The 25,983-nt window shown below is 38.0% G+C and overlaps 1 protein-coding gene across 1 annotated transcript; it reads right to left on the reverse strand.

The window, feature by feature from the left end:
- Positions 1–853: 853 nt before the first annotated feature.
- LOC131254996 (uncharacterized protein At1g24485-like) lies at positions 854–18,644 on the reverse strand. Its single transcript, XM_058255697.1, has 4 exons — positions 18,407–18,644; positions 15,807–16,344; positions 4,894–5,375; positions 854–1,167 (listed from the first exon to the last, which is right to left on the reverse strand). Exons 1-4 carry the CDS (start codon positions 18,642–18,644, stop codon positions 854–856), a joined length of 1,572 nt encoding a protein of 523 aa, XP_058111680.1.
- Between the last annotated feature and the right edge of the window lie 7,339 nt (positions 18,645–25,983).

A 25,983-nucleotide genomic window follows, 5' to 3' on the forward strand; every position in this document is an offset into this window, starting at 1 on the left:
ATACAGACAGTATTTCGGGCCACCTCTAAAGACAAAAAGAACCAGGGGCAGCCTATCGTGAAAGAAAAGAAACTATACAAGAACACCCTCAATCTAAACTAACTCCTGAGTTTGCCCAGCCCCACTTTATCCAAGAAGATGAGCCCCTTCATTTCTCTAGGAATGGATCCAAAATCACTAGAGAAAGAGGAAGCTTGAGATGCACTCCCCATTTTGGCCATCCTATCTACCGGCTCATTCCCCTCTCTGAACATGTGCTGGAAAATCACCTCGGCGGAATCCTTCAAACCATTGATTTTGCCTATCCAATACATCCACCTCCAGCATGGGATAGACTTGTGGGTAAGGAAATTAATCACCATTAGCGAGTCTGACTCGGTGAAAACTTTGTGGAAGCCTCTACTCAAACAGAGTTGAAGGCCATCGTGAATCGCCCTTAACTCAGCTCGAGTGTTAGACGCGGTTCCGTACCGTTCGACGAAGCCAAAGAGGAACTTGCCTTGATTGTCTCTACAAATACCACCTCCACCCACCAAGCCCGGGTTTCTTCTCGCCGACCCTTCCACATTCAGCTTCACCCAACCTGAAACGGCTTGCTCCATTTGACCACACGCAGACATGCAGTGTGGGCGCGAGATCCAACAGGCCGGAGACCCAGCTGCGCTAGGGCCCTGTTCTGCGATCTAGCTGACGAGACTGGGGCCCACTCATCTGAAGTGACCTGGACCCAGCCTTTGATCCTAGCCACTTGAGACAGGATGGACGGGCTGAGGCCATCGAACTTCCTTTGGTTTCTACATCTCCACACTTCCCAGATTATGAACCCTGGAATTAGCTTGAAGATATGAACAGCCTAGCCCCGAGGAGAGGGGCTGCTCCACCACCAGGACAACTTATTAATCACCGTGGAACCCCCCAACGAGCCCAAACCAAAGATGGTCCCAAACAGGATCCACAGCATTCTCGCCCTTGGGCTAGTGATGAAAACATGATCAACCGATTCCGACGCAGGCCCCTGAGCAGCGATTCCGTCACAATAGACGCATTGAGAAGCCAAATGGATCCCCTTGGTCTGAATCACATCCTCCACTGGGATCGCACTTTTGATGGCCTTCCAAAGCAGAACCGAGATCTTCTGCGGGAGAATTGGGAGGAGTTCGCACAAATCTGATTGGGAGAATAAATTTTGTTTGAGTAGGCATGACGCTGTTGAATAATATTAATGATGTTGGATAGTGAAGCACACATCTCTAGTGGACAACAAGGACATCCAGCAGGAAAAAATCTTATTTAGGTGGGTCCTAGCATTTGCAGGAGGGGTGAAAGTGAGCAGAGGAGGAGTCTGGATAGGCTCCTTGGAGTTGGATTGCGTGTCAGCTGTGTGACATGCCCTGTTTCATTCTCAGTTCCTTTCTCATTTTAGGTTTCTTTAGGTTAGCTTATATGATAGGTGAGGCCGGTTTTTATGGTGGCCACCCGAAAGTGTAGGTTGTACATCGTCTGTTCTCATTTAACAAAGATTCAGGGGCAAGGCCCTCCGTTTGTAAAAAAAAATTGATCAAAAGGGAGGCCCCATGTGTGCAAAAAAAAAGAAGGTACGTGGATGAAAACGAGTAAATTTATGGATGTAGAGATGCTGGACTGTGGGTTTTGTAGGGGCATATCAATGGCTCAAAGACGGTTGCTACAAGTGGTGGTTGATGGGTGGCATGTAGATAATTATGCACTAGTAGAGGTCTCATTGGGTGATGGCTGGCAGACAGATAAAATGACACAAGGGATTGGTACCGCGGTGATACCATGTTGAACCATAAGAGACTACATTCTAAAAATTATAACTTGTTTATTTTACTGATAATAATAAAAATAAATAGAAGAGAGAGAACTTAATAATTAAACATTATAAATAAATAAAACATCCAAATCTCAGAAGACTACCTTATCTACTATCACAAAACCACACAAAATAGTGCAATAACCTTCTTCATTAAGAAACATCCTAATGAACTAAACATTTTCGACTTGCACATAATTGTATGTGGGAATGAGAAATATGTATGCAATCACATAGTCTAATTTACCTAACCCCTGAAGTTGTTTAAAAGAACATTTTATGCCCTGCATATTGCATAGTAGACTGTCTTAATTGTCTAATGGAACCTATCATAAGGAGAAATAGCGGCAAAAATAAAAATTGGATCAAGGGACCTAAGCCAGGCCGCACTGGCCACCAAACACTTATTCCCTTACTGCTCCCAAGCTCACTTTTTCCCATTTTTGTTTAATCTGCGGTGTGTGTTCCGCTGTGTAATTAATGCAGATATTTGACAGAGGATCCATTGCCTAATGCAATAAACTCTTCTTTTTTCATTTTGTTTAATCGGTATTCTGTGCTTGTCAACGCCAACAAAAAATTTACCTTCTAAAGATATTTTCCAACAACTATATGGCTCACATGAAGAAGGATATGTCTGGTTTAAGGGTTTAGATAATTTTTGGATGCAACATTGTGTAATTCATTATCATGTGTGGATATTTGCGGTCAGATCCTGCTTTCCAAACTCGTTTCCAAAAGGAAGAAGAGGAATTAAAAAACACCAACCCTTTCACATACTATGATGGTCATATCATAGTATTCCATTATATACAAAGGATGGTCGCCTAAGGATGTTGATTACATGGGATTCTTGATCCCACGGATCCCGGAGTTCTCGCAGTGGAAAGTTAAGTGAAACCCATCGTAATGTTTGTGAGAAATCCATCCCATCCATCCATTTTTCAGCTTGTGTTAGGACATGAGCCTAAAAATGAGACATATCTAAAACTTAAATGGGCGACACCACATGAGAGTGGGGATTCAATGCCCATAGTTGGAACATTCATGGGCCACATTAGTCTGGGATCATGATAATACTATTGTGCTTTCGGTTCATTCCAGTGGGAATGAACTTACGATCAGTTTGGATGGAATATAAATATCTTGGTAGACATTGGGAAGGTTTTAGCAATAGGCATTTCTATCCCCACTTCTTATTTGGTGTGGTCTACTTGAGTTTTGGATTTGCCTCATTTTTAAGCTCATGTCCTATCATGAGCTAGAAAAGCAGATGAATGAAAGGGATTTCTCCACCCGTGGCCTCATCTAACATTTGAAATCAAGTACTACCTGGGGTTTGCTGGCAATCCACATCCCTCCACCAGCTCATCAAGTAACACGAGGAAAAAACGAGGCAAATCCAAAACTCAAAGGATAGTTTACGTCTCACCGGCAGATCTCCCCCCTCTAGCGCGTGGTCCCCTTTTCCTTATTAGGGTTGGGCTAAGTGCCGTCAGAATGGACAGTTAGCACATTTTGGTTTGTCAGACACATAGGTGTGTTTCATGATAGATGGGGCCTCGGCCTATTTGTGGGGCCCACCCGAAATATTTTTACATTTGCCTTTATGAATGCAAAGAGTATCCAAATTTAAAATTTAAACGAAAAATAAAGAAATAAAAAAATAAAAATTGCCCAACATTGAAATATAATATTGGTGGGCACAAAAGTTTTGGATCAAATTAGTATTCTTATGTTTTAACGGCTTACAAAGAATATACACATTAATGGCCACTATGACAGTTATGAGAAATCCACCCCCATTCATTCGTTTTTCCAGCTGATGTTATGACATGAGGCCAAAAAATGAGGCATATCTAAAAGTTTAGTGAGCTACAAGGTAGTAAAGAGTAGGTATTGATTGCCTGCCATATAAACATTCATAGGGCTACCAAAGTTTTGGGTCTGATAATATATTTCTATTTTCATTTCATCCCAATGGGAATTACCTTATGAAAAGTTTTGACCGAATAAAAACATCATGGACGACCTGGGGAAGTTTTCAATGGTAGGCACTTCCCTAACAACTTTTTCCTACGGTGTGGCTTGCTTGAGCTTTGGATCTGTCTGGTTTTTTGAGCTCATGTCTTACCATGAGCTATAAAAATAGAAAGACAGGTATAAATTTTTTATAAACGTCACGATAGACTCCACTAAAATGGAAAAAGCAATTTATGGCCTAATTGAGGCATCCTAATGTGAAAAACTGGGTCCGTCTCCACCGAAAGGTTGGTTAGCGCAGCACTTCTCGACTTGCCGCTAATCCTCCGTTGAGCTCTCCCTCATCTCAGTAGTTGGTTCCACCAGATAGATGGCTTCGGTATTCTTCACACGTATTATATTGTTGGTGTATGGAGAACCTAGGCTATGCACACGTGTGTATTGCATTGCATATTTAAGATTTTGACTTTTGACTACGCGTGGTTTGCTAACCCCACACACACCCTATCCGCACACACCGTCACACAGCACATATGCCAAGCAGGATTTTGGGACATCTGAGCCATGCATAAGGTAGGCCCTATGGTTAAGTGGGCCCCGTTATGTACGGCTCAGATATCTGTCACGTGCTGGGTTGGTAGCAGTGATACACGTAAATGTGCTCAGGGCTGGTAAACCTCCTACATTAATTCATATGTTTTCGAGCTTTGCTAAGCTAACAGAAGTGTACAAGTCAGCTAATGCACACACCACACGTATGCCAGCGTGGCAAACAGATGAAATATCTAAGCCGTGGATCAGAAAGGCACCACTCAGTAGACTCGCTATGCCAAAAATCATCTCGGTTCACTAATCAGGTTAGCCACAGTTAACTGAAAAGAAAATCCGGCTGTGAAAAATCGTCCAAAGTTTTCTTATTTCTTGGCACACAAACTAAGTGGGCCACCTTTATATTTTGGTAGCAGTACTTAAACGGTGAGGTCCACATGATGGATTGCTTGTATATTTGATATTTTTGGCATGCTGGCATGTGGTGAGTGTGCATTAGATGACATTTAGACGCGTGTGTAACTTACAATCATCTTGGGATGTGCTTTCTAGCTGATATTCTTTCACAGTGAACAGCTCCATGGCGCTGATGATCGGAGGCAAATTTGAATCATTCAAGGGAGAAAGGGTCACATTGAACCATCCGACGGTCTGATTGAACCATCCATCTGCATTCCAGCTGATCTCTTCGCACATCTGGTAGCGGGGAGAGAGAACTGGAGAGAAGTACTTACCAGTTAAGTATACCTCAAATGTTCTATTCTGATCAGGCCCAAACTTTCGAACTTCTGTGAAATAGAGTGTGACATATATGGACCGTTGCTGCGGGACTGGGAACGATAGGATGATCTTATCCGATGGAGATGGGGCTTCTATCGCAGTTTTGATCACAGTCAGAGGTGGATCATCATCAACGGACTGATTAAGGGATGGATAATCTGCAGTAACAGTTTTATAACCAGTCGGAATGGCTGGGTCCCAGAAACGGTCGTATTCATCATCTGGGTACCTGCAAAATGTAATTTGTAAGGCATCGGTCGCTTCTCGAGAAACAGTTATTTAGGTTTGGCCGTTTATCCACCTTACCCATGGCGTAGAATATGCCAATCCATCCGTCCAGTATGCGTTCACATAGTCAAAAATCATATAAATGTCACCATTCATTTCTATTTAGACAGTCCTAAATAGTATTAGTGTATGCTGTGTATAATCGATGAATTGTCACGGATTTATGTGCTGTGAGAGAGACACATTTTCAGTCATAGGCGCCCCGCAGTAGTCTGTACACGAGCCGAACCCAGCAGAGTTTGACATAAGATTGGTTTGGCTTGTGTGTGTGACACCCTTTATTTGAGTTTTAAAAGAGCCGAGCTTCTAGCCTATCTCCATTGTTTGAGTTTGGTTTCTTCTGGATTATAGAAGCTTGAGCTTTGTTTGGTTTAGTCCAAATATTTGAGCTGAGTCAAGTCTAACTGAACCAAGTTGGAACGGGTGTTAGATTGTTTTTTTTTTTTTTTTTAATTATTAAATAAATAATATACATAATATGAACTGTTTTAATACAAAAATAACACTACAAACACAAAAAATGTGTCATCATTTTGATTAAACCAAAATCACCTTATGAAAAGATAATAATTGAAAGACTAATTCGTATTATGATCTAATATTAGAAGCTATTATATATTTTGGTACACTTGAAAGGTTGCCTAATCATTAGTGTTTTGGTCAATAATGGTGCAGTTGTAAATATCCTTCCAGTCAAGATAATGGTCAAGTTGAGAAAGAGTCAGGATGATATGATATCGATCGAGGTCACGGTCAATAATTTTGCTAGAGGAGTGACACAAGTACATGGTGTTTTATTTGTCAAATTAATGATAGAAACTAAGAAGGTGCTGGCCGCTTTCTTTGTGGTCAACACTTCTTCAAATTATAATGCACTGCTGGGGAGAGATTAGATTCATTCTTTCTCATGTATTCCGTAATTACTACATCAATATGTGATTTTCTATAATCAAGAAAAAGTAGAATTTCTTTTGGCCGATTATAAATTATTTTTAGTCATGTCCAATGCGGTCAAAGCTTATTTCTATGGAAACAAGATTGGACCAATACGTTGTACAAGACGAGATAAAAATGTCAGACCGACTGAGAAAGATGCTAGAATCAACCTATATAACATCATACAAGATATCGCTACTAAGATACGACTGGATGATTAGTTGTCAATGTTATAATTCCCTTTTGTGTAACTATAACTTGTACCATAGAAGAAATTCCATGATGACTTAGATATTGTTCAAGGTCTAATTCACATTAGATTAAGGTAGCTAGAGGAGACTCTACAAAGATAGGATAATGGATGCTTTGCTGATATGGTTGAAATAGTAGTACCAATCGATTAAATAGCTAAAGATGGTATTGATTTGAACGATTTAAAATAAGCTCTAGGAAAATTGGATGATTCTCAAGTTTAGATCCAAGATCTTTTAGTTGAAGTGAATTTGGGGATAGGGTAACATCACAAACCTACTTTTATCAGTGAATTGTTGGACTCATAGATACAGGTCAAACTTACTAAGTTACTCAAATAGTTCGGTGATTACTTTGTATGTGACTATCATGAGTTGCTTGGACTACACTAAAACATGGTCGAACAGAAGTTACCTATAAAAGATGGCTATTGACCACATAAATAGCCGCCTAGGCGGACAATAGCCGAAGTTACTTGAAAGATAAATGAAGATATTAAACAATTTTTAAAAGTCGTGTTCATCAAATGCATAAAATATGCTTATTTGATTTCAAATGTAGTATCGATTATTAAGAAAAATGATAAACTTAGAGTCTATATTGATTTCAGGAATTTAAATCGAGCCACACTAAGAGATGAGTATCCCATGCCCATGAAGAAAAATTGACCGACCGAGCTACAGGACATCAAATGATTTCTTTTATAAATGACCACTCAGGATATAACCAAATAAGCAATGTAACTAAGGATGTCCCAAAAAAAGCCTTTAGATGTTGTGGACATTTAAAAACTTTTTTTTTTTTGGTCATAATGTCGTTTGGACTAAAAATGTAAAGCTATTTACCAACGAGCTATGAATGCCATTTTTCATGACAAGATTGGCTATTTCATGGAAATTTATATTGATGATTTAATGGTTAAATCGGCTGATCTAGCTGAGCACTTGACTCACTTACAAAGATCATTCAAAAGAATGAGGATTCATAAGTTGAAATGAACCATCTTAAATTTTCTTTTGATGTTTCGACTGGAAACTTTTTAAGATTTATGGTACATAAATGAGGGATCAAATTTAATCAGTACAAAGCTCGAGCAATAATGGAAGTTCAACCGCTGAGAAACAAAGCTAAGCTATAAATGTTTTTCGATAAAGTCAATTTTATACATTGATTCATTTCTATTTGTCTAGGAAGAATTAACATATTTTTCTCATTGTTGAAGCTAAAACAAGGAGACAAGTTCCGGTGGTAAGCAGAACATCAATCAGCTTTTGAAAAAAAATAAATTATTTGAGTAAGCTACGATTGTTGATGCCACCAGTCAAAAGTCAACTATTAAAGTTGTATGTCACGGCTTATGTAGAATCGGTTGGCGCTACGTTAGCACAAGATATTGATCACAAAAAAGGAATGAGAAGTTTATTTTCTTAGTTGAACATTATTAGATACCGAGAGGCAGTATTCTAATATATAAAAATTTATGTCTATTGTTGTACTTTACGGTCACAAAATTACATCATTATTTATTAATCAAGTCGACATAATAGGGGAACGACCATAAATTACGTTTTGATCAATAATGAACTATACTGAAGGGGAGATTATGGTGTGTTATGTGATGTTTAGGTAAGAAAGAATCCATGTTACCCATTGGCAAAGCACATGAGGAAATCAGTGGAGCACATAAACTTGGGAGGAAAATAAGGCTTAGACTCAAGTGGTATGCATATTTCTGGTGGAGAATAACAATTGATCGTATTCAATATGTTAGAGTATGTGAAGCATGTCAAAAACATGATTCGATACAACTTGTATCAGTGACCAAATTGCATCCTATTATTAAACTTTGGTCATTTTGAGGATGGGGCATTTATTTAATAGTTAAACTTTATCCTTATCCATCAGAAGGTCATAGTTTTATCATTGTGGCTATCAATTAATTCACTAAATAAGTAGAATGAAAGCCCATGATAGGAACTAGTCATTAAGAAATTATTGAATTCATTGAAATCCATATAATCCACCAATTCAAGATTCCCAAATTGATTACTGTGGACCAAGGCACGAATTTCTCATCTAAGGAAGTCAAAACAATAACCAATTAATATAAAATTAAGTTATTACATTCATCTCCTTACAATGCTCAGGCCAATAGCTAAATTGAGGGTAGTAATAAAATTACTTAAAATATTTTACGTAAGATGATTAATGAAAAACCCAAAGAATGACATATTAAGTTTTCTGAAGCCCTTTGAGCTTTTTGAAATTCATCTTGAACAAGCACAAGGATGAGATAATTCATGCTTACATATGAACACGATGTGGTATTACCTTTTGAGATAATTATGTCAGCGTTAAGAGTAGCTTATCAAGTTAATCTCACATTAGCAGAGTTTACAAAAGCTATGTTGGACGAACTCGCGAATTTAGATGAAATACGGTTGTAAGCTTAGACTCCACTGTGTCAAACAAATGCAGGATAGCCCGAGCTTATAACAAGAATGTGAAAAAGAAGGTTTTTAGATAATGCGATATGACTTGAAAGGTAATATTACCTCTAAGAGCCAAGGATGTTGCTTTTCACCAGTGGTCACCCACTTGGGATAAACTATTTATAGTGGTAAAGGTTCTCAATGAAGGTGCTTATATTCTTCATGGTATGTGAGAAAATGTTGTAAAAACCTAACAATGGTTAATTTTTTAAAGCTTATCATTCAAATTTGTGGGAGCTTTGGAAAGATCAAGCCAAATCTGTGGGAGCTTATCATTCAAATCGTGATATGTGAGAACTCATCATATGTGATGTAACTCCAAAATCTAAATAGTCCAAGTGAAGAAGCACCTCATGAAACCCCCCGGCCCCAATTTTAACTTTAATCCAAAACTTTAGTGGGCTATGAAAAATGAAAACAATTTCCTCCATTGATTTGCATTTCTCTTTGCTATGGCCCACCAGAATTTTAGATCAGGGTGAAAATTTATCCCTTGGGCTTTCGTGGGATTCGCATCACATGAATTGTTCGGATTAGACGCCCATGACATGTGTGCAAAAGTGCGCAGGTGAGCATGACTCTCTCTCTCTCTCTCTCTCTCTCTCTCTCTCTCTCTCTCTCTCTCTATATATATATATATATATATATATATATATATATAAAATAAACACAAAGAAAAGGAAAAAAAAGGAAGCCTGGTCAAGATGCAATTTAGCCGTATGTTTAAACCTTTTAAAAGCATGTTCTTTGAAGAGTTCGGCCATTTTCTTTTAAGTTTTTAAGGATTCTCCACTCTCTAAAATATGTTTGAGGAAGCGCATAACCTGGTCGATACGACGATCGATTATGTTTGCCTTTTGGTCTGTTTGTTTCTTCTGTTCACTGCTTTCATGCAAACGAGTTTGATAAATATCAAGTTGAAAGTTAATGAAATTCAGAAGAATATGTGAGTGGTCTGAATCCCTCCTTGGGTTAAAGACGCTCAGTATCCTAAAGATCATCATTGATCCCTTTATATTAAACTTGGGGGGTCTGCGACATCACCTTTTGAAATGATATAGTCCAATGCATGCGATTATAGCAGGTGTATTATATTGGCTATAGAATATGTTCGAATCCCTATGAATGACAGCATAAAATAAGCATTGCCGATGCGTTGGAGCTTGGCCGGAGCATCCAGAAGTTCGTTTAATGGAGCATCATTTTTCTCAATGTCAGGAAACTCGTAGAAAATTGGATAAATGTCAAACTAGAGAAATGAATGAGCAAAAGAATCAATCTCAAGAGAAAGAAATTCCCTCAAGAAAGCTTGAGTCTGATCGATGGAAAAAAAAAAAATGGGTGTAGTGGCCATGATAGAAAAAAAAAGTTTTAAAATTAGAAGTAAGAAATATTTCAATGCATAGTGGAGAAAGAACCATTGATTCCTTTATACAAGGCTCAGGGAATCCTAGCATTCCTGAAGTCAAAGCATCATGACAATGGGAGTATCCATTAATGTCATGAAATGTTCCTAACAAAGATGGAATGAGCAAGCACATGACTTTACATGATTTTGCCACATTATCAAGATGGTTATTCCTTTTAAGAATTGCAGAAGAAAAAAAAAAAAAAAAACTAAGTATCGTAGGCATTGTTAAAGAAGAAGGCATTATGGCTGATTGCATTAAAAATAGAGAATTATAAGCCAACCATACATTAGTTGAAGAGGTAGACAAATATATAGCAATTAGAACTCGAAAGAAGAAAAAGTGACAATCATCTCTAATAGCATCGCTTGCCTAGCTTTCTGTCGACAAAGAGCAGTTCTACTCTTAATGGTCGAGCATACTATCTGGCTGATCAATGAAATATGCTCTTGTATGAAGACACTCAATGTATTGACTTTATCTTTCCGACCACATCTTATCTTGGTCAAAGATGTTTCTTCTTCTTTTAACACCTCTGGCTTATCCTCTATCGCTAAATTTGAGCCTTCAAATTAGTTAAAGTTGAGTCAACTCCTTCAGTTTGTCATACATGGTGGAAAGATGTTCCCTAGTAGTTGTGATCTTGATCTTTTTGAGGAACATGACCATATATTCATACTAAAATTTATCGACCACCATAACTGCATCCTCATATTCATGAATTAGATTAAAAAATTCATAGAGTACATGCATCCTGGCCGATAAGGATTTGTTAGACTGAGAGAGTTTGGTAGTGACAGATAAGATGATTAAGTCTATTCGATCATGAAGAAATGATGTTAGAAACCATGAAGCGAATGAGAACTAATAATTCATTTTGAAATTGTTGGAGTTCCGGTGAAGGCGTTGGGGACTCAGCCACCAAGGTATCATTGACGAAGGCTTACTTGAAGGAGGACAAAATATCTTCTATAAGATGGGTATCCTCAGGTGATGGAGAGAGGGCACTAGAAGTATCAATTGGTATGGTTAATACAATAGGAACATTAGATGTAGGGATCTCTATGAGTACAGATCGATCATGGGAAGTTTCAATTGGGTGAGAGAATTCCTCTTTTATTTCTCTTGCTTAGTCTGCGATAACTACCCTACACACGTTAATAAGGATAGGATCTGTCTACTCAGTCAATTCTAAGGATGAAGCAAATTAAATGGAAGAAGCTAGAATCACATGAGAAATGGCCACCCTAGATGAATCTTACAGTATTGTCACGACTGACTCTACAACTACCTGACCCTAATCACGAACGAGTGACAAAGTCATAGACTATAAAAGGAGAATGAAAGACTCCATAGGATGATATGCTATTACCTCTTCCTGAGTGTGACTTTTTGCCTAACTTTCTAGTCGATGAATGTCACTAATAGTCTCTTTAGAGTTCAAAACATCAAGTTTTTTTTTATAGGAGATTAACTTGTCTAGACTAGAGTAACTAAGATTAATGTCTCGACCTGAAGAAGCAATATAGAGGAGGCAAAAAACTCCTTGGTCACTATGAAAAAGAAAAGAATGGAATTAGAGGAAATATTGGAATATGAAAATACAAAATAATAATAATAATAATAATAATAATAATAATAATAACAACAACAACAACAACAACAACAACAACAACAACAATAATAATAATATAAACAACATCCACCTAAATCAGAGACCAAACAATGATGGTGAAAATTCTTTCAAATTTTGGTGGGATCAATGACCAAAGCTAGAGCTCGGTTAGAATAAGGGAAAGGAGGAGGATTGAGCCAATATGATTTGAGAAAATGATTAAAATGAATATTGGGATCATTCAATCTTTCTTTTTCTCTCCGACATTTATTAAAGGCTATATTGAAGTGAGCACTCTATGACCTTTATGTGCCTCTTTTATCTCCTAAGAGTTGTGAAAAAGGAACACCTACACAAAACTTGGTTTTATAATATTTTTTAAAAACTATAATACATTTAGCCGAAAAAGAAATACCTGAAGTTTTCGGGTCACTAACCAGAATGAGCAAGAGATGTAGGAAGAGGGGCTGAAAGAGGCCTAAGCTCTGAAATCTTCAGAATAGTCGGCCGGAGGCACAATAGATGCTTGGATGGATGAAGCACTAAAAACAACTTTGACTAGACCTGTAGCTATAGTCTTTCAACACTTTGGTTCAGGTGAGGCTAGCTCGACTAATCTTATTTGTTATGGACAAAACTAGACCAATTTGATACCTGGGACGTGACAAGGTGATTATCGGAGGAAGCTCCTTAAGAAGGATCGGACTACCGACCCGACCTCAAACATTGACCTCAGCCTCCATGACTAACCTGAGTGGTGACCACAGATCCTGACCTCGATTGCCAAGCTTGGTCTCACTTGACAGCTCTAGAGATCAGCCTCGGTAGATGACTTTGAGGGTCAACCTCGACCAGTAACCTTGATATCGGATACCACCCACAACTCACCGTATATGGGTATGATTTCCTAGTGGGATCTCATCCGAAGATCACGCCAAGCGAGGCGTGATGTATCCAGGGACAGATTCATTTTATGATACGGGTCTATCTAGTAGATTCACTGCAACACGTAAGTGATCCTAAAGGATTATAAATAGAGGCCCAACTGAATAGAAATGTATGCACAACAACCCTGATTTAGGCATTGGAGGGCCCTTAGCCATAATTGGCACCCCTAGTGTCTGCTTGTCTCCAATCACTTGTAGGTACTCAATGTGCTCTCAACAAGCAGAATGGGATCGACTAGATTTCAGCATCAATATTATTAATGTAAAAGGAGAAGGTTCGACCGCCCTTATTAGTGTTAGAAACAAGATCCAACTAATGCATTTAATGTTGTCTTCTTTGATCATGTCTTCCTTTGAACAAGAGACACTGCCGACTGAGGTATTGTCAACTTTTTAATACATCCGGTTGTTACTTTTTTCTTCTCAACTATAGATTTCTCCACTCTAAATGAAGTAAGAGAGAATCAAGTGATGATTAACTTATGAGATCTATTGACTAAAGTCTATAGTAATTTTTCAACAAATGGTAAAATAAAGATAGATATTGAGGACAACTAGGGAAGAGATGAGGCATAAAAGCAGAGCTCATGACATCAAAATTATGGTAGAGGGTATGGAATGTACTAACTGAATCCACAACGAGCAGATGATTTAGTGGTTGATTGCAAATTTGATGAATAAATGGATAAGGAATGCTTTGGGCCAATAAGGAGATTTGGGCAATATTGTTGTTAAGTTTCAAATATTGCATATTTCCTCCTATTTATATATTAGTTTTATGAACACGATAACGCTTAATGGGTATATTTTATACATGTTTGTATTGCGAGGTGAGTTTTAGAGCTTGGATTGAAAGGAATGTTAAAAGCTTAGATTTAATGGTTAAGAATCACCAAGGCAAAGAATGAATCTTAGGAGACCAAGATTGAAGATTTCAAGACACCAAGATCCAAGGAAACCAAGTGGAGAAGGAAGAAAGTCGAAAGTGCAAAGTGCATAAATTCATGCTGTCTATGTCATTGAAGGTTGTTCGATGTCATCGAAGCCAGTCCTCGATGCATCGATGGCAGTTCGATGACATCGAAGAATTACAGAAAATCAAGTTTGGTTACTGGACTAATTGGATGCAGTTCTCGATGATATCGAAGCCCTATTCGATTGCTCGAAGATACCTTCAGAAGGTATCAATCAAGTATGGAATGGACAAGGTAAAGCTGGTTAGCGTTCTCCAAGCAGCTCATTTCAAGCTTTCATTATAACAATGTCATAAAATAAATGAAGAAAAATATGATGTCTCATGTGCATTATTCGAATGCAGTTAGCAGTTTAATGTATATCATGGTTTATATAAGACCAGATATTTTATAGCTAGTTGGTGTTATGAGCAGATATATGTCTAACATCGGAAAATAACACTGGAAAGTGGTGAAATGACTACTTCGATATATTCGATGTACAAAAGACTATGTCTTAACTTTTGAGAAGACAGCGGCTAAGTTAGTTGGATATGTGGATTCAGATTATGCGGGCAGTGTGGATTGTAGAAAATTGACTTTAGGTTACTCATTTGTACTAGCAAGTGGAGTGATCAGTTGGATGTCGAAAATTCAATCTGTGGTGGCTCTTTTGATAATTGAATCTGAGCATATGACAGTGATGGAAACATTTAAGGAAGGTGTTCGGTTGAGAGGGATGATAAATCAATTAAGACTTTAGCAGGAGGCCATACCGATTAATTACAACAGTAAAAGCGCTATCAATTTGGCTAAAAATTCTATTTATCACTTACGTACTAAACACATTGATGTTTGTCACCATTTTATCTAACAAGTGCTTGAGGAAGGAAGCGTTACTTTAGTGAAAATTCACAGGAGCGTGAATCTGACAGACATGCTTACTAAGGTGGTTACCACAAAGAAGTTAAGGTTCTGTGCAATTTTTCTAGGCTTAGGGAAAGTGTAAAGTAAGACGAAGGATACACGAGAAGCAATTGTGAATCTATGATGCAAGGTAGGATTAGAGAAAGGGAAAAAGAAGCTATGAAGGACGATGATTGAAGAGATGGTAGAGATTGTTGATAGATGTCTTAAATCTATAAATTCAACAATCTGTCAATGATAGTTTCGATGCCATAGAAGTTGGCTCGATGCCATCGGCGATATTTGGAATAAATCGATTTGGTTGTTGGACACTTTATGCATCATTTTTCAATGACATCAAAGGCTTGGTCGATATCATTGATAAAATCTAGAATTTCATGTTTGGTCGCTAAAACATTTTGGTATTAGTTTGATGCCATCGAAGTCCAATCGAAGGTGCCACTAAATGTATGCACATATTTACGCAAAGTTTTGTATCTGCGAGATTTGATTCCGATTTTGATTGGGATTCTCCTAGATGTCATGTATAGGAGTATAATTGAGATTAAGATGTATCTAGAGCTTTCTAATTCGTTCCTAGGGTTTCAAAGGGCTTGTAAGGGAGATTTAAGGCTTGTTCGAATCGGATATTCTCTCTATCTCATGTAACTTTTGCTTTTATAGTGTTTTCTGTTAGATTGTGCAATGGTTTTTTCACATAAGGGTTTTTCTACGCTAAATTTGGTGTGTTTGCGTTGTGCTTGCTTGGTGCGATTGGATTACTTCACTTTACTTATCTCCGTGAGTTTCCACAGGCCCCCAATAGGGTTCACCCTTAAACTTTGAAGATATTACCACTCACCTGACCATTTCTGTTGCTCCAAAGTTCAACCTGTATTCCTTGAATAAGACCTGGTTACCCAGCATCCAGCCGTACATGTTCATACCAAGGTACAGACTTTCCAAAGAAGAGATGAAGGGGACCCCACCATCGACCGTGCGGGCCAAACAGATGCTGACGTTTTGCCTCGTGGGTATCATGATCACTTCGAAGAAACTGGGCTCATCAAGGGAAGTAGTGACAGTGGCCCACAGGTTTCCATCAAACTGTAGATCAAAGGTGGGTGGCTTCGACTGGCCGTCATAATTCCCATAGTAAAAGCCGGCCCGAAGGAGATATTTCTGATAGGCAAACACAGGCAGGATGTAGCAGTTCTTGTTCCGATCAGGGAAGAACCGGAGCGTACTCATCTGTTGGCTTGCTATCGTCGTATTTGTGAGGACTTGGCTGTTGTTGCCCGGGTAGATAAAAAGATTGTCATATTCCCAACTTATGCCGTTGCTGTCAATGTAGCTTCTAGATCCGCAGTCGATCCGCAAAGAAGCAATGCAGTAAATATCTATGGTTTCACTGAAGAAGTTAGTAATGACAAAAGAAAGAAAATGAGTTCATCTCGCCTGTGTGGCAAATTAAGATGACCAGCTTGTGTTTTCCCGTTGGGACCCACATGCTGAGATGGTCTAATGATGGTAGCCATTCATGTTCTGGAATGGGAGAGACCAAAGGAAGTGTCACTGCAGCAATCGCTCATGTATGGCAGAATAGAGAAGATGGACGGCTCAAAATCATCAGACCAAATCTGCATTTGGGGCCCCGTAGCCTCACGCTGAAATGATCCTGGGTTCCGACAAGGCAAAGTGAGCTTTTATATATATATATATGTGTGTGTGGAAATGGTACTATGAGGTCGACCTCATGGGAGCTTTCCATGAGGTCGAGTTGCGTGGGCACCACCGTGATGTGTGTGCCGATGAGTCACCTTATGAAACATTTAAGTATTTTTAGCCTGATTAAAAAATCTGATGGGTCATACCAGAGTTAAAACCTCCATGCCCTTGTTATTATTATTTTTTTAAAACACGCACACACACGCACACACAGTCACGCTATAGTGGGATTTCACCACCTATGGATACTCGAACCCTTGACCCGGTGTTGAAAATCTGAGAGTCTACCACCGGAGCAAGAGTAAGGATCCATGCCCTTGATTTGCTTCTCATTTTATTATACCCACCAAAATTTTGAATCAAGCCAAAAGGTTAGCCTTTGATGTTTGATGAGGTGACTCATCCGATGTATTACATTGTTGGAATTTTGTACCCAGGTCACGGGTCAAAAGTTCTCCCGAAATTTATATGAGAACGGATTTGATATATACAGACAACAGAGAAGATAACACGCAACCTTGCAAAATATGTGCTAATACAACATCCAATGTTTAGGGCTGTCAATGCATCAGGTTATATGGTAGTGGCCTTACCCAGCTGCCAGGTTTCTAAGCGTTCTTAAGGACGCATACTTTTTTTTTTTTTTTTTGTTAGCTTTTTTGTAAACCCCAATGACAGTTCAAAAGACACTGTTAGCCAAACCCAATAGGGACGCATACCTGAATTCAACTAGATTTGAATACCTTCCCTGCGTATAAGGTCTTTAAATCTAGGTTTCTAATTCGTTTAGGCCAAATGAAATCATTTTTATATGGTCAAGCCCTCTTGATGGATGGTTTTGTATACCACACGCATGTGCTACTTTGATACATGCACGCTTTGTGTAAATGAGATCCTTTATATGCATATGACTCACAAAACCTTATTCAATTGCTAGAATAAATATAACATATTAAATATATAATATAACCATCATAACTAATTGGACTTGGTCTGATTCAATTTTGACTAGGTCCTAGTTAATGCATGCAACCAGAAATCAATTGCAATCGAATTTAACCTTGTCCTAAAAGCTGAAACCATATCCGATCCAATTAATATAATTTTAGGGTTAGAGAAAGCTCTCTCCCCACTCTCTATAAAGAAAATATGACGGAGGTGGCAAATGGGCCTACAAAGTGTCGGTTCAATGGGTCATGGACCTAATGGGCCAAAAGTCCAAGAATGAAAATAAATACTTTAACACTGATTACTTGACAAGTTGAAAAATTGGACTTGGACCCATTTTTTTTTTTCAAAGTTTTTTTTTTTTTTTCATTTCAAAAGAGAGAGTTACAGTGAATGAACGTATTATTATTATTATTTTATTTTTTTTTACATCTTCGGGATGACCCTGCAACAAAAAGAGGGCAGGCTACCTATCGTATACCACCTCTGTACAACAAAAGCACGTGGAAGGAAACCAGTGGACACGGGATCAGGAGGGCTAAGTGACAGTACAAATCGAACCAAGGCCAACCTTGTCAAGAAAAACCAGGCCCTTTGTTTGTCTAGGAAGGGAGGCAAAATGATCATGACATTTTTTCACCTAAGTCTCGCTCCCCACTTTCGCCAAGCTGTCTGCTGGACCATTCCCTTCACGGAGAATATGGTGGAATGTAAATGTACGGGATAACCTCAAGTTGTTGATCCTATCTACCTAAGGTTTCTAGTGCCATGGGCATCTTGATTCACCTACAAGAATGGCAATCACCAGCTTTGAATCCGATTCTACCATTATCCTGTTGATCCCTTTAAGAAGACATAACTCTAAACCATCATAGATTGCACGTAATTCTGCACTATTATTAGTACCATACCCATAACCTGCAGAGAAAGCGAAGATGAATGAGCCATCTTCCTTTCTACAAATTCCTCCTCCTCCTGAGAAACCAGGATTTCCCTTAGCGGACCCGTCGACATTTAGTTTCATTAAACCCGGATGACTCCATTTAACCAGAACAGAAGCAGTCCTGTTATGCCTAGGCGCAGGGAAGGTTGGGATGACCCTATTTGAATATGAAGATGAAACCTATTCCTGGAAGTTTTGGATTGTCTGGGTGGCCCACCAATTTATCCGACTAATGGAATTTTAGGTGTCCATCACTTTTTCTCTGAAAGAAGCTTCATTTCCAGCTTTTCACAATTCCCAGAGAATTAGCAGAGGGAGAGACGATCTAATCTTCTGGGAGGCAGCACCTGGTGCTGACGCACTTCTCCACTGACTGATTTTGCCAAGCACCGAGACATGAGGTATCAAAGAGACGCCACAAAACCCCTCGAAATGTGCCCAGATTTTAACCGCTTGCTGACCAGTTAGAAATAGGTGGACCCTTTAAAATTTGATTAGGGCATAAGGTACCTAGTTCAGGTATATATGGGCAACTCTAATAGTTAACACTATAAAAGCATCTAAGCCATGATGTGGACCATATATACCATAAGATCACTAGGAGAAAAACATGGAACAATCCACCCCTCAAGTGGGCCGCACACATGCACTAAGTCAAGACATCAGTTATAGTGTTGATTTCATCAGTTAATGTATAATTCTAGTTTTCATCCCAGGTGATCATTATGTTGTGGATGCTCTCCATGGTTAGTGTGCTCACATCTTCACTTTTGCCTTTTTAAATTTGCAAAGGGTGTGGTAATTAAGGACTCAAAGGGAATGATATGTTTGACCTGGAGTCTGGGTCCTTACTCTTGCTCGGGTGGTAGACTCTCAGGAGTTTCAACTCCCGGTCAAGGGTTCGAGTACCCATAGGTGGTGAAATTCCACTAGTGTGTGTGTGTGTGTGTGGGTGTGTGTGTGTGTGTATAATGTTTGACTTGGAGTCACTACTAGCCAATGAAATTTTGAATCTACCACCACTTGGCATCTTAGAATTACTTTTAAGATGAGGAATCTCAAAAATTTTTCAGATTGAGTAACTTTTATGTTTAGTCTATGGTTATAAATTTTGAGTAATGGCCTTAGTAATAGAAAATGAAGGGATTAGACACTATTTTTCTATCCATATTATCATGCGATCTCTACTTTAATAGATTTTGTGATTTTTTATTTTTTATTTCTAATTAACAAAGCTTTAAAACATTTAATTAGGATGGCAGAGGCAATGCCCTCAATCAAATTCCTTCTGACTACCTAAATGGCTGATCATGACACCCAAGACTGCTTTCAGTTGCTAGGAGTTATCGTGCTGACAGTGGCTGACTTTAAACATCACAGAAATGCGCACCCCCACCCCCCCGCCCCCAACGATCAAAGAACACCTTTCAAGATAATTTTGTGATATAAGAGGTCAAAGTGCTATGCGTAGTTAAGCCCTTCGATTGGTAGTTGGTGGCCGGTGGGAATTCGATTTTGGTTGACAGCTTTTTCTCTTCTTTCTTTCTTTCTTTCTTTCTTTTTTTCCACTAGCTTTGTTCCAAGAGATTATGAGAGAGTTCTTTGATTGGCTGATTAAACGTTTCCAAGAGTTTTCTAAATAATTCTGGTATTTTATTTTGAATTTCAACTCAGTTCCTGTAAAATATTTTCTCATCTTTGGCAGGGTGTCTACAAAGATGATCCACCCTTCACACAGTGTTGATGTCAAAAAAAAATAAAATAGTGACACAATAGCAGAAAAGAAAATAAAAATTCATTGTCTTAACATTTCATTAAAAAACAACTTACCTGAGCCTACTAATAATACCAAGAACAAGAATAGCAGAACCATTTTTTTCTTGCAGACTACTCTATCGATTCAGTCCGTTGTCTTACGGAGATTTATAGGATCGAAATGTCATAGAAGAGCAGAGGAGGACTGCCGAATGTTGACTGCTCAACTCAGGTCCAAAAGAATCTACATTTCCACGTCCTTAGCTGGCAATAATTGATAAAATAGTCAATGAATCTCGACTCAATTTCCCCTTCCTTGGTTGGATTGGAATCCTTTACAACACCGGTTTTACACGGCGTGTAAAATACCCAAGGTCTATGGGCCGTCTACCACGTTTTACATACAATCAGCTCTGTCCATCAGGTGAGAAACATTATTTAGACTATATACACAGAAGATTAGACTGATTAAAAACTTATATGGGCCACGCCAATGAGAACAATGTAAGCTTTCAATGCTAAGTTCACACGATGTGGCCCGCCGGAGGTTTGTATCAGGCTGATTTTTGCATCATCTCTTCATCCTGATGAGTTGATTAATACGTTTGTTGAAGGATACACACCACCGTGGCCCCACACATGCATGCTCCATGTTTGGCATCGCATGCCTATTGTTCCATATGGTGTGGCCCAAATGAGTGTGGATGTAGCCGAATGTAAGCCTTATGGCCTAATACGAAGGATAAAATCTGATAGATGGAGTGGATTTAACATTTACATCGTGGTTGGCTCCATACTACTGCGGCGACTTTGGTATTCGGGATGATCGCCGTACCGTCTAACTTTAGATGGCATATGCCTCAGCGTATCCTCAACGAAACTGAATATAACCTTTCAACGTCTAACCCACGTACATTCAACTAGAAAAATACAAGAAAGGTCCTTAGCATATTGGTCGATGGATCTTATAACATGACTTCTTTTGTTTTTTTTTTCAATGCCCTATCTATATGGTGGTGGAATTTATACCAATGGTCAGGATTAAGGAACCATGGCTCCACTTGTAAAAATTGAAAACCCTTGTATCCGTCCAAAGATTTGGGCCACACTTATCATTTAATTAACTCAGCGTGTATGCTAATGTATCATGGAGATTTAGTTTCCTTAAATGGAATCATGGACCGAGGATGCAGACCGTTGATACGAGGGCTCCATTGTAAACGGACGTGCCAGCCAATCTGCCCTTGTTTTGGTTCAACCAAGGTACTGATCATGAGTTAAGTTATTCCTGTTATCCTTGAAGATTATGTTGAAGTGATTTGTGTCATTTATTATATGAGCCCATGGGGCCCGGTTGTTGCCAACCACTGGTGGGTTTGTCCCACATGATTTTATCACTGATATACCTCTTTCAAATTTCTATTAAATTTCAAATTATCAATGGGATGAGAATCGTGATGCGAGAGAGAAGTCGAATGTAATTGAAATTATACATGAAGAGCCCATATACTATATGTGTGCAGAAGCTTGGCGAAGTTATAAAATGAAGGCGATGTCATATAAGGGTGATTAGGACGAAATAAAATTTATGACTTTTAAATTCAATTGCTTACTTAAACTAATATGACAATTAAACTAAGCAAGATGATATAACACTAAGGCTTTTAAGCCAATAGTGCTTCCAATCACGAAAACTATTAAAGATTTTCCAATCATACAACTAGTTTATAATTGAGAGTGAGCTTGTGTGTATGTAACAAGTTAAGTGTCTAATATATAATTCAATTCAAGCATTCATATGATTTTTCTAATTAAACACATGAGCATGAATAAGAATGTACACAATTTATAATTACAAACACAAGCATGTATAGTAGTTTGGTTTCCTTACTCTTCTCTTGACATATATGCTCTCCCTAAATGAACTAATATTCACTATCAGATGTATTAAATTCGGTTCACCTCTAACCTTTACAAGTGTACACTCTCACTAGAGGCCTACACGTGGACTTACTCACATACTCACCCATGTCAAGGCCCACACAAGGACTTTCCACATACACACCCGTGTTGATGGCCTACACAAGGACTTACCATGTACACACCCATGTTGATAGCCTACATACAGACTTGCACACGTAGTCACCCGTGTCAGTAGCAATACAATCGTACACAAGAACCTACGTGAGTTTGAATTATGAACTCTATTGAGAACTGTGGAAGTATACAGAATGGAATCAAGCAAACTACACACAATCGTACAAATAAGCCAAAACAAGATATCTGACTTTTATGTGGAAAAATCTTTTTAGAAAAAACAACATGGCACAAAGCAACAAGTAATGTACTATGAAAGAAGAATTATAAAAGAGATAATCTCACCAATTCAAATATGCCTAAAATCACCTTTAAAACCTAGCTATACCCTTGAACCCTTAGGAACATTTTAGAAAGCCCTAATGCACCTTAATTTTACCCTAATCCCGATTACACCCGATATATATACTATTACAATCGGAATAGAAAACAAATCGCACACTTGCGCAATTCTACGCGCAAGTTCGATGGGACCTTTAATGGCATTGTCATCCTTCGAAGTCCTGTGAATGGCATTGAAGCCTCCTTCGATGCCATCAAGTAGCATCTCTAAAATAATCTAGCAACAAACATAGATTTTTCAGATTTTCTTGATGGGATCGAGCATCTGTCGATGGCATCGATAGACTTTGTTACTGACAAATTTAAGACATCAACAACAATCTCTACCATGTCTTTAATCTTCATTGTATATAGCTCGTAAGCCTTCACTATCTCTTATTTGCCTTCCATCATAGCTTCATCATCGCTTCTTGTGCATACTGTCTTTCATTAAGCCTTCGCCAAGCCTAGATAAGTTGTACAAAGCTTGAACTTCTCCATAGGTACCATCCTCGTAAGCATGTTAGTTGGATTCATGCTTGTGTGGATCTTCTTTAGAGTCACGACTCCTTTCTTAAGCACCTATCAGATAAAATAATGACACATCAATATTTTTAATACGTAAGTGATAAACATAATTTTTAACCAAATTCATCGCACTTTCGCTATCACAATTAACTGATATGGCCTCCTGACGAAGCCTAAGCTAATTTATCATTCCTATCAACCAAACACTTTCCTTGAACACTTTTATCACCACCATATACTCAGCTTTGGTTGTAGAAAGAGCCACCATAGCTTAGCAGAGCTAAAGAATAAAGGCTATGTCCTAGAAGGGGGGTAATTAGGGCTAATTGAAAATTTTTGTCTTTTAAACGCAATTGCCTACTTAAGTTAATTTGTAAATTAAGTTAAGTAAACAATTAACTTTAAGACTTTCAAGCTAATAAAGGGTCTAATCACATAGACTACTAATAATATGTAAAATAAGCAATTAGTCTTGTAAATGTGATAGTATACATGTGTTTATGGTATGTGCTAACTATCAATTCCTAACATTTATATAATCATCCATACATATAATTAAAAATTCAATCATATAAATATAATTAAACAAGGGCGCAAATTAATGACAATCCCAAATACAAGCATATATAGTGGTTTTGTTTCTCTACTCCACTTCCGGTGAATATACTCAACCCATGAGTGTATTAGTTTTCACTATTGAAAGTTTTAAATCAATTTAACCTTTAATCTTTACAATATTACAAAAGAAATATCTCTCATAAGAGATTTTGTATGATTTTTCATAGGCTCGCCACAAACCTCACTCCTACACAAGAACCTACTGAAGTACACTCCCATTGGATGTTCCCGTAATAAACTTTAGTTGATTTTCCTTATGCTAACCGACAATCATGGTCTTAATCCAATGACCTACATTTATTCCCATCAGAGGCTCCCACAAAGAGTAACACGTATACACTCGTTTTCGGTAGCCTAGACAAGGACTTGATTTAGGCCCTACACAAGAGCCAAAGTCCTATATAAGAACCTATATTTAGGCCCTACACAAGAGTCAAGGCCCTACACAGGAAACTAGTCAAGTTTTGCTCACAAAATCTTATCCTCAATTCTACACAAGAAAAGAGAGTATACAGACTCTTACACTTGACAACTTGTCGGATTGAACATCTTTTGTAGAGTTATCTCAGGTTACTTGATCGATGCTCTCCCGTACTTCAATCATCTTCCATTTGCTCTCCTGATCATAATATCGATACTTTGTCAATGCTTCAGCTTTAAGATCAAACACCTTACATATAATACTCCTCTGAGGTAACCAAGGTGATGGGAGGTCTGTTGAATTTCGTACAACTAATGAAAAGTTTCATTTTCTAGGAGATTTACTTATATGATTTAGACAATGGTATGCCTATAGAAGTTGAGTCTAATCTTTAAAAAATGGAGGAATTCAAGTACATTTTTAAGATAAAGATTGGAATCCTCATTAGAGTGTTAATCTCAAGGAATATGACTTACAACTCATTGGTTTAGAGGCTTGGGGTGAGGGATATGATCATAGATTTACCTAAGCTTCTATTACATCAAAAATCTATATAAATGGTCAAGAACTGAATGTCATTTTAAAGAAGTTCAAGTTTTTTTTTTAAAAAAGGTAGATAACAGCTTTGTCGATACCATCGAATAGTCTTTGATTCCATTGAGGTAACCTTCGATGACATTGAAGGGTACCTCGATGCCATCAAGAAAATCAAATATTATGTTTAACTCTTATTGAACATATTTGATTTACCTATTCGATGTCATCGAGTGGTTTTGGATACTATCGAAGGGAACCTTCGATGTCACCGAGAAAATCAAATAAAATGATCTATTCTTACTAGACATATCTGATTTTTCCATTCGATGTCATAGAGGAGATTTGATGCCATCAAAGACCTCTTAAGGTCTACTCGATGGAATCAAGCACCACTTAAAATCTTTTATTTTGGGCATATGATTTCACAGCAGCTTCGCACATCTTCTAGCCCTACTTATTATATTCTAATTAGGTCCCTAAAGCTAAAGAATCATTAATAATGTTTACCTATTAAGCCGATATCATATAAAGGTTTAAGAGTTGTTTTAGTTCAAGGGTTAGGGTTACTAACGCACCTCTTTTACATATTCTTTTCTCCTTGATGTTTTTATCTTCTTGTGTCTTCAGTATTTAGCTTCCAAAGGCTTAACTAACTATATGACGTAAAGACTCACGTGATTGACAAACATGATGCGCAAATCAGTGCACTAACAGTAGTCCTACATACCTAAAATATATCGAAGTAGACATTTCACTGCCTCCTATTGTTGTTTACTGGGATTAGACATGTATCTTCTAACAATATCCATTGCATGTGAAATATTTAGTCTTGTACAGACCATGTGTTTCAACAAGAAACAAAGTATCGTGGGTTGGAATATCTATATTCAATGTTAACAATGAAAAACTGAAGAACAAACATCATTATTCATTTTATTAATTCTGAATTCATATTACGTCATTCATATTTCCCTTGATTAAAAAAAGTACATTTTAATCAATATACTGGAAGAGAGGAAAACAATTCAATATTGATTTCGAAAGCATTTCAGCTTGCGAAGCTTCATCCATTGTGACAAAAGAGTTGCCTGGGTTCGAAGACCCCTTATTCCCCACTAATACACTTGGAATACAGGTGCAAAA

The sequence above is a fragment of the Magnolia sinica genome, chromosome 9 (genome assembly GCF_029962835.1).
Source record: "Magnolia sinica isolate HGM2019 chromosome 9, MsV1, whole genome shotgun sequence".
Classification (NCBI taxonomy): Eukaryota; Viridiplantae; Streptophyta; class Magnoliopsida; order Magnoliales; family Magnoliaceae; genus Magnolia; species Magnolia sinica.